At 35.9% G+C, this 9,880-nt stretch overlaps 1 protein-coding gene across 2 annotated transcripts in view; it reads left to right on the top strand.

Moving 5' to 3' along the window:
- The window catches only part of LOC110110902 (nudix hydrolase 20, chloroplastic), a 39,463-nt gene that overhangs the window by 13,632 nt on the left and 15,951 nt on the right, over positions 1-9,880 (top strand). For both annotated transcript variants that reach the window (XM_028696446.1, XM_020842559.2), the window contains 2 exons: positions 3,239-3,364; positions 9,783-9,862. In XM_028696446.1, the coding sequence (XP_028552279.1) occupies positions 3,239-3,364; positions 9,783-9,862 (206 nt within the window). The remainder of the gene's footprint in view (positions 1-3,238; positions 3,365-9,782; positions 9,863-9,880) is intronic.

The raw sequence follows: 9,880 nt of genomic DNA, 5'->3' as shown, positions 1-9,880 counted from the left end.
TGATTTTGACTAGGTTCAAAAGCATGGTAAAGAAGAGCACAATTTTGTCTATTTTTGTTATAGTGATAAAATTATGATTTAAATAAGATAAAATAAAGAAATTTATCCTAAATTACATATATATTTTAAATTCAAGAGCTATTATCCTCTCGGATTCCACTATTAAAAATGTTACATGTGTGATTAATATAACCAATCCTATATAATGTGATTATTAATTGTTTATTTGAGTTATAGTTGTACATAGAAATTTGATTTTAAAGGTAAAACTAAAAAAAAAAATCTTATTATATAAATTTAATATAATTTTAAATAAAATTTTATACTAACTATAATTATATAATTTTTTTTTCTTAAATTCATGAGCTGCTATTCTCTCTAATTACACCACTAAATATATGATATGCATGTGTTATTGATTTTTCAAATAAAAAATATATTCATTAATTATATATATATATATATATATTCTTATTTAATTATTTATTAAATTATGCAACTGTATAAAAGATATTTTAGCAGCCACCTTATTGGACTTAGAAAGCATATTAAAAAAGATCAAGCATAAAAACAAGAAAAATTGATCACAACAAACTATGCTATATAATAATGTATTATACTATACAATCACCCAAAGCTAAAAATTCTCAAATTTCTAATCGGACTGCATGATCTCAAGGCTTTTTGAACCAGGTTCACTAGACATCGTGTCCGACGGGCCATCACTCTCACTGCATTCGCTCAAATTAGCCCACTACGTCATTTTAACCCAAAAGGAGATTAGGAATTTTAGAAGGCACACAGAAGTAAATATATGCATATGGAACATGTGGGTACACGACACACAACCAACGGCTAAGCTAGGGTTGTGATTAACCTAAACCCTAAGGAATGCAAATGAATAATATGAAGAAAAGGTAGAAGAATATGAAGAAAAACAATGAGAAGAAGAGAATGAAGGGGAAGAGACTCACAGTTATGAAGATGGAAGGGACGGTCGGCCGGGATTCGCAAGAGGAGAAGATTTTCGTCGCGCGCAGCTGTTTGGATTCGGTCCCGAACGCACGAGCACAGAGGAAGAGAGGAATAAGGGTGTCTTAAAGTTACGGATGGGCTTTGCTAGCGGTTTTAATCGGTGCAACTTACATCGGTTTTAACCGCTGCAAATATTTTCAAATTTCTGATGCAATTAGTTGCTTTCGCAGCGGTTTTTAAAATCGGTGCAAAAAACCGCTGCGAAAGGGCTTGTTTTTTAGTAGTGTTATATCGTGCTTGATTACAAAATATGCAATCCATTGAGGATGACAAAATTTCTCCAACAAAACTTGGGAAAATTCTATAAGATGGTAGTGAGAGTTGCAATGCTTTATGGTTAGAATGTTGGCCATTAAAAGACAATCATAAAATTAAGTTAAGTGTTGCAGAGATGAGGATGCTCAGGCGGATGAGTGGATTCACTCTTAGAGAAAGAATGCGAAATGAGTATATACGTGAAAATGTTGGAGTAACTCAAGTGACAGATAAGATTAACGAGAGTTGCCTTAGATGGTTTAGTCACATAAGACATCGGCCTTCCGATGACCTAGTTAGGAGAGTTGATGAATTAGATTTGACCTATATTAAGAAAGGTAGAGGTAGTCCTAAAAAGACTTGGTTAGAAAATACTAGAAATGACATTTTTTATTAGATTTAAATGAAAATTTTGACCCTTAACCGAACACAATAGAGAAAAATGATTCATGTAGGCATGTAGCTGATCCCACATAGTGGTATAAAGGCTTGATATTATTGTTGTATTCAATGTGCAGTAATAATGTGTGTACTGACTAATAAGATGTATGAAAGAATCTAGGAGGGCTTTGATTATCATAATGCAAGCTTTAATGATCATATGAATGCTTATGGGATTCATAACTCTTTGCTTAATCATAATATAGTTTGTAATGATGATGTTCTTTAACTAATACTGCATATGAGTCATCCATATCTGCAATTAAAGGGTACTGAACATAGATATCATGATAGGTATCGGAATAATACATACTGGGACACCTATTACGGCAATACTGTGAATCTTCTTAATCGCTGTTGAAATCATATTTTGTGATGCCTAGAATTATATGTAGTAATACTGTGAGGAATAACTTGATGGAAAGCAAATTGAGGTGAGTTGAAGGCCCTTTTTTGGGGTTAGGGGCAAGAGGGGAGGCAATCTTGTTGTCAATAATCTTTCATTATATTGATTCTTTGTTTTAATCTTTCCTCCAAATAAAAAAGCCTTCATGGAGAATCTTTAGCATTTTTTTGTAAGGAAATGCTTTTATAATTGCTTAGATTTTCTTCATGGAATTTCTCTGTATCAGGATGGATGCTCCCTAGCCCTTATGATCGTTAAGGCAGCAGTATGTACAGCTACCATACTTTTTTCTATTAGTTGTGTTCATGGTGTCAATACAGTGTTGAAGCTTCTCATCTCAAGCAAAACTGATGTTCTCCATGAAAGTTAAGGAGTTGATCACCAACTCAGTCAATAAAAGTTGCTGCTAGCGATGATTATTGCTGCAAATGTAGTTTGTGAAATGAATGAACCTCTGTGTTTTGATTTTCTTTCACTAGATAGCACTATCGATTTTCTGCTGAACATAACCATTAGATTTCTGTAAACTTCTTGGCAACCATGCCACGTTTTTAGATATCCCTCTGCTATTTTTGGTGCATTTGAATCTCTGAAAGGAGTCAGAGGACATAGAAGTTATATGAAGAGTGGACTATGAAGTTTAATTTGACAATCACTGACCGTGCAGACTGAATAACTAGAAGCAATTTATAAGATTTGATGTATATATTCTATTTTATTTTCCTGAAATTCTTCTTCCCTTGTTGCCTTTTTACTTGAAGAACATTTTCATGGGGAATTGTCTCTGTTGCTTGACTGGTTATGTGTCCAGATTTTAGAAGTAGGAGGTTGGTTGATTGAAATTTGAAGCCTTGATGCATCTACTTCTTAAATTTCGCATAGGTGCACTGGTGCATTTTATACAAATGAATAATTATCTTATTACCAAGCTTCTTCACTTGAATATTTCTTAAAAAATTCATGGATAGTATTTTAAACAGGTCAACTTTCTTGAATTTCAGCTGTGTATATCTATTATTGGCGATTTTTTAATGTTCCAGATTCTTTATTGAATTACCAAAATAAACATTATTCTTTTTTTTTTCCCTCCCTACATTGCAGGCTTATGGAGTTCATATAAATGGATATGTAGGCAAGAGTGGGCAGAAATTTCTTTGGGTAGCGAAGAGAAGTGATTTCAAGCCTACCTATCCAGGAAGGCTTGATCACCTCGTAGCTGGAGGCTTGGTTCGTAAATTTCTCTCCTGAAACAATTCATCTTTAAGTGTTTACGTTGCATTACTTGGATGGAGATTCAAACTGCAGCCCTTAATTGTAATGAAGAAAGAAGGAATAATATAGGTGACACATTGGTGTGGTCGCTTTTGTTACATGTAAAATATGGTGATACTATTTTAATTGGGCACAGTTTAGCTTTCTCATCTTGCTTACCTGTGATATTCTTGTAGAATCTCCTTCTAGTCACAACAGAGGAAGAAAAACAAAACGGAGAACAGAGAAGAAGATAAAAGAATGAACAGTGAAAAGTGCTTCTTCCTTGGCCTTTGTGTTGCTTTTACAGGAGTATTTAATCTCATGTGAGTCCAATCATGAACGGCTGAGATTAGGTAGTTGTACACAAACGGTGAGAATTAAAGAGTCAGAAAAAGCACTCTGTTACAGCAGAGTAGTGGAAGCATGAGTTGATATTTAGCCTTGTATCAGCTTGCTTATCACCTCCCCTCAAGCTAATATTCGGCTCCAGAATAGTTAGCTTGTGTCGTAGTAACTGGAAGCGTTGTAAAGACAATGCTTTTGTAAATATATCAGCCCCAACTGGTCGGTGGTATGAATATGAGTAACTTGTAGCAGTTTGTTGGCAATGCATTCGCGAACGAAATGAAAATCAATTTCGATATGTTTGGTTCGCGCGTGGAATACTGGATTATTGGCAAGCACAATGGAAGAGACATTGTCACAAAATAAAGTGGTAGGAGAGGAAGAAGTGATACCAAATTCAGTCAATAATCTTTGAAGCCAAATGATATCCATTGCAGCTGTTGCAAGTGCTCGATACTCTGCTTCTGTAGAAGATCTTGCAACAATTTTTTGTTTCTTTACTTGCCAAGAGATAAGATTACTGCCTAAAAATGCACAATAACCGGTTGTAGACTTTCTATCAATAGGATCATCTGCCCAATCAGAGTCAGCAAAAGCATGAAGGCAAAGTGTAGTTGCCACTAGTGGTAAGCCGAAAGAAAGAGTTCCTTTGAGGTAGCGTAAGAGTCGCTTGAGAAGTTGAAAATGAACTTCTTGAGGTTGATGCATATGTCATATGTTGGCATAATCGATTTACTGTATATGCAATGTCGGGTCTAGTTAATGTTAAGTACTGTAGAGCTTCGACAAGTTGTTTGAAGGAATCGGCTTGAGCAGATGAAAGAAGAGATGAGCCACTGAATGCAGTTTTGGAAGCTATAGGAGTAGAGATTGGCTTGCAATCAGCCATACCAGCTTTTTGAAGAATATCTGCAGCATACTTTGATTGAGATAAGTGAAAACCGATTGGAGTATGGAGGACTTGCATACCAAGGAAATATGAAACGCTGCCAAGGTTTTTCATGTTAAACCGGTTATGCAGAGCAGATAAAAGATGGGTAATCTTTGAACCATCGTTACCAGTTAGTAATATGTCATCGACATATACTAAAATATAAATGACAATTGAGTCCTGCTTGTAAATTAACAGAGAAGGGTCGGCTCGACTGTGATGAAACCCATAAGTAACAAGGAATGTGGAAAAAGTCTCAAACCATTTTCTTGGAGATTGTTTAAGAACATATAAAGATTGTTTTAATGAGACAAACGTAATCCGGATGCAATGAATCTTTAAAACCGGTTGGTTGAGACATAAAAATTGTGTCGGCGAGAGTCCCATGAAGAAATGCATTCGAAATATCGAGTTGAAGCACATTCCATTTAAAAGTTGCAGCTACGATAAGAAAAACACGGATAGTTGGAAGTTTAGCTACAGGACTAAACGTTTGAGAATAATCCAAACCGTGTTGTTGGTTGCAGCCGAGAGCAACGAATCGAGCTTTATGCCTTGCAATTGAACCATCTGAATTATACTTAGTTCGAAAAATCCATTTACATCCCAGCACATTTTGATTTGGAGAAGGTGGAACTAATGTCCACGTTCCTTGTTGTTGTAGAGCAGCAAACTTAGTGGACATGGCTTGGCGCCAAGCTAGCTGTTTGACAGCTTCAGTGTAACAAGTTGGATTAGTTGAAACAACATTAGTACTCATATTGATAATGTGTTTTGGTTTTAAATTACCAGTCCTTAGCCGTGTGATCATACCTGTTAACGGCGAATGGCGCACCATGGCGCAAAGGTCCATTTGGAGCCATGGCGCATAGCGCACGGCGCGGCGCGCGCTATTTTGAACATGGCGCAAGCTATATAAAAATTATAAAATAATAAGCATGAATATAAAATATTATTAAAAATGAAAGACAAGCTGTCATAATAATAAAAGACAATCATAACATATATAAGTTCAACTAAGTAACATCCAAATATCTCATAATTAAAATATTACAATCTTTTTTTAAAAGATCAAACAAGAATTTAATCTACTCTTCTTGTGAATCATCATCATCATCAGCAAATGTTAAAAAAGCTTCATTATCTTCTTCAACATTGTCTCCTACTTCATAATCCTCTTCATCACCCTCCTCATCATCATTCTCAATAGCAACATCATGCCTAATTGAAGATTCTCTCTTTCCCTTTAGATCTTTCCCGAATATTATAGCTTTTATCATAAACACCAGTAGCTTTAGCAACACTTCTCCAAGTTAAATCTTCCTCTCCATCAATAAAGTCATTTTCTTCATCAGACTCATCATCTAATTTTCCTGTTAGCCATCATTTGCATCATCTATCTCAGTCAAAGAAATTATTTTTAAATATAAAAAATATTCATAAGTATACCGAAATTTAAAAACAATTTGGCGCGCTATTTTGCGCCGTGCGCAATGCGCCATGGCTCACATGTGGCGCAAATAGCGCGCGCTATTTTAAACACATGCGCCTCGCCATGAACATGGCGCCGTAGGTGCGCCGCGCCGCGCCGTGCGCCATGGCGCGCGCTATTTTGCGCCATTGACAACTATGCGTGTGATCATAGGATGAGTGGAACGATTTGTTGGCCGAGCTGAAGAAGGGATATTGGGTATATTTGTGGCAGAGGATGGTGCAATATTGGGTAGAGAAGATATGGGAGGAGACGAACTGAGGCTCGGTATGGAGAGAGTAAGATCATGTTGAAATGGTTTTTGAGGAGATTGATGATTGGAAACAGGAACGAGAACTCTAGAAGAGGGTACACACGCGGGAGTGAAAGAAGATGGCTGAACAAAACTCGGCACTAGAAGAGCTGGAGGTGTATAAGATGGTAACGTAGAGGAAGGTGGAGGCTGAGTAATTGACATTTGAGCAAAAGCAAAGACTGTTTCAACAAACTTCACATGACGTGAAATAAAAATTTTTGCTGATTCAATGTTGAAACAGTAGTATCCTTTTGCATTGGGTACATATCCAATAAACACACAAGGTAAGGATCTGGGATGAAATTTGGTGGAGGCAATTGATGGAAGAAACGGGTAACAAAGGCATCCAAATACTTTAAGCATAGTGTAATCTGGATGTTTGGAATAAAGAAGATAGAATGGAGATTTGTTTTGTTTGGACAAAGGTAGCAATCTATTAATCAAATAAACTGCAGCAAGAACGGCATGTACCCAAAACTGATTTGGTAATTTGGAATCAAGAAGTAAAGAGCGTGTTGTTTCAAGAATGTGACGATGTTTGCGCTCCGCAACACCATTTTGTTCGGGAGTGTAAGGACAAGTAATTTGATGAAGAATTCTACATTGAGATAAAAAGGATTGAAAAGATTTTGACGAATATTCTCCTCCTCCATCCGATCTTAAGCATTTGATACGTTTATTGAATTGATTTTCAACTAAACATTTAAACTGAAGAAAAACAGTAGATACATCGGATTTCACTTTTAACGGGTATAACCAAGTGAAACGAGAGAAATCATCAATTCACATAATATTTAAAACCATGTAATGATAGAAAGGGGGAAGGACCCCATACATCACTATGTATTAAGTCTAACACTTGAGTAGACCTAGATAAAGAAGAAACAAAGGGTAACTTGTGACTTTTAGACATATCACAAGTGTTACATTGACTATCTGACGACAAAGACAAGGACAACGAACGACAGTATTTAGGTAGCTGCAAAAGAACGGGATGAGAGGGATGACCAAGACGTCGATGCCATAGTTGAGTATTGGAGCAGATTGCTGAAAAAGCAGACTCAACTTGAGGAGGACGTCGCTTAATTTGAAGTGGGTAGAGTCCTCGAACAGTAGGACCGTGAAGGAGAGTTTGTTTGTTCGTCGGGTCCTGAATACGATAACCACGAGAATCAAATGTAACAGCACAACAATTATCCGTTGTAAGACGATTGATAGAAATAAGATTTTTAGTTAAGTGGGGAACAAGATGAAGAGGGGAAAGATGAAGCTTATGGTTGGGAGTAGGTAATAAACCTTGACCAGTATGAGTTATCGGTAGAAGATCACCATTGCCAACCATGACCTGCTGAGCACCTTTATATGAATATAAGATAGCTGCTAAGTTCTGATCAATAAGTAACCATGAATAATATTCGGGGTTAGGTTTAAGAACATTAGCAGATGTAATGAGTTTAGGTGGTTTTGAAGCAGAACCATCCAAAAAACCCTCGAATCCGTTTGCAGTGAACAACTTCAGAATTTGCGTCTTCCATAATGTATAATTTTCAGCTGTAAGCTGAATATTGAGAACGGATTTCACATTAGTCATGAGAAACTTCAACTGCGGCGGAATGGGAACATCGTCAATCTTGATTGGAGAGGAAGTTTGAGAAGAAGTGGAAGACTGAGAAGGATTTTCCATCACAAAAAAAAAAAAAAAACAAAAAAAACTTCGGAAAAAAATCGTGAGGCGCTAAACCCGCTCTGATACCAAGTAGAATCTCCTTCTAGTCACCGTCTTCATACCTGCAACAGAGGAAGAAAAAAAAAACGGAGAACAGAGAAGAAGATAAAAGAATGAACAATGAAAAGTGCTTCTTCCTTGGCCTTTGTGTTGCTTTTACAGGAGTATTTAATCTCATGTGAGCTCAATCATGAACGGCTAAGATTAGGCAGTTGTACACAAACGGAGAGGAATAAAGAGTCAGAAAAAGCACTCTGTTACAACAGAGTAGTGGAAGCATGAGTTGATATTTAGCCTTGCTTATCAGCCTGCTTATCAATTCTAACTATTTTGATACATGTAAAATATTCTGTGAAATATTTATGTAAAATGTTTTTTAGTTACTCTTTCGGTTCAAAATGCTTAAGAAATAATTGGTTAACGTCTCTATATCAGTGATGTGCTCTTTAAGAATGTGCTCTATTGAGATCTTGGATTTGTTTTGATACTTGCATACTCCTTAAATTTCTTTGAGAATCATAATAAAATTTTTTCAGTTATAGCCTATTTACTTGGAGTTTCTTGTATTGAAAATTATTGTTTTTATGATATTGAGTGTTAAAGAATGTGCTCTATTCTTGTCTACTCAGTGCTTAAGTGGTAGCCCATATGCTTATGTTCTCTCCCGTGTAATTGAATGCAAAGAAATTTACTTTTATTCATGTCTTCTGTGCTGTATGTTTATGTCTTGAATTCTCTAGTGCTTTAGACCTTATTGTGGAATTGGTTTAAGACGATAGCATAACTTACCTAATCTGAGTACTCAAGTATCAAAAGTGCTGGAACTTCAGTAAAGGTCGTTTTTTTGTACTCTACTGATATTTTGAATTTTGTATCACTGCGCTTCTCATGGCCTTTCAATAGCCCTCGCAACAAATTCTGTCATTCTGAATTGATTTTACGTTTGTACTAACGTGGGCTGATTCTTCTTAGTATAAGTTGTGTGTGTGTGTGTGTTTCCTTGAATTTAAGTGTCTGCCATTTTTAGATGTCTGATAGCAGAATTTTCTGTATAATTGCTAGAAGTTTTCTGTCTGCAATTGGAACGCTACATTAATAGGCATGCAAATGCGTCACAAACTTTTAGGGGCAACGGCATATACCAAAAATTCAAACTTTCTAAACATAGATGAACCAAGTGTCATTCATGCATTTTAATTTGGTTGAACAATTTAAAATTGTTTCAGGCTCATGGCTGTTTAGGAAAACCATCCATGAAGGAGAATATGCTATGGATTACAGCTCTTCAAAATCCTTAAGATAATTAAGAACTGGTCTTTTTATTATTGATACTTATTTGTGTTTTTGAAATCCTGAGTTTGCTTGTATATTTTCATTCTAATCAGTGAATGTTCTTTCAGTAGTATTAGTTTATTTATTAAATCCCGGATTTCCAAATGCTTCCGAACTTACTGGTAGACGCTTGCATGGACATATTTTGGTACAAAATTTTATTTTTCTAGCTTTAGGCTATTTGGGATCATCTTGAAGTGAATGTCCTTTTTTCCTCATGTATTGTTATGTTAGTAGTACTAAAATCATGCTAATAAATTCTGAATTCAGCCATTTGGGATCACGTGCAAAGAAAATCTTGTGAAAGAATGTGAGGAGGAAGCTGGCATTCCAAGGTTTATCGCTGAAAAGTAAGTTTACCATCTCCA

Source organism: Dendrobium catenatum, unplaced genomic scaffold, assembly GCF_001605985.2.
Source record: "Dendrobium catenatum unplaced genomic scaffold, ASM160598v2 fragScaff_scaffold_743, whole genome shotgun sequence".
NCBI classification, from domain to species: Eukaryota; Viridiplantae; Streptophyta; class Magnoliopsida; order Asparagales; family Orchidaceae; genus Dendrobium; species Dendrobium catenatum.
The sequence above is the reverse complement of the archived record's forward strand: the minus strand, read 5'-3'. Positions and strand labels throughout refer to the sequence as shown.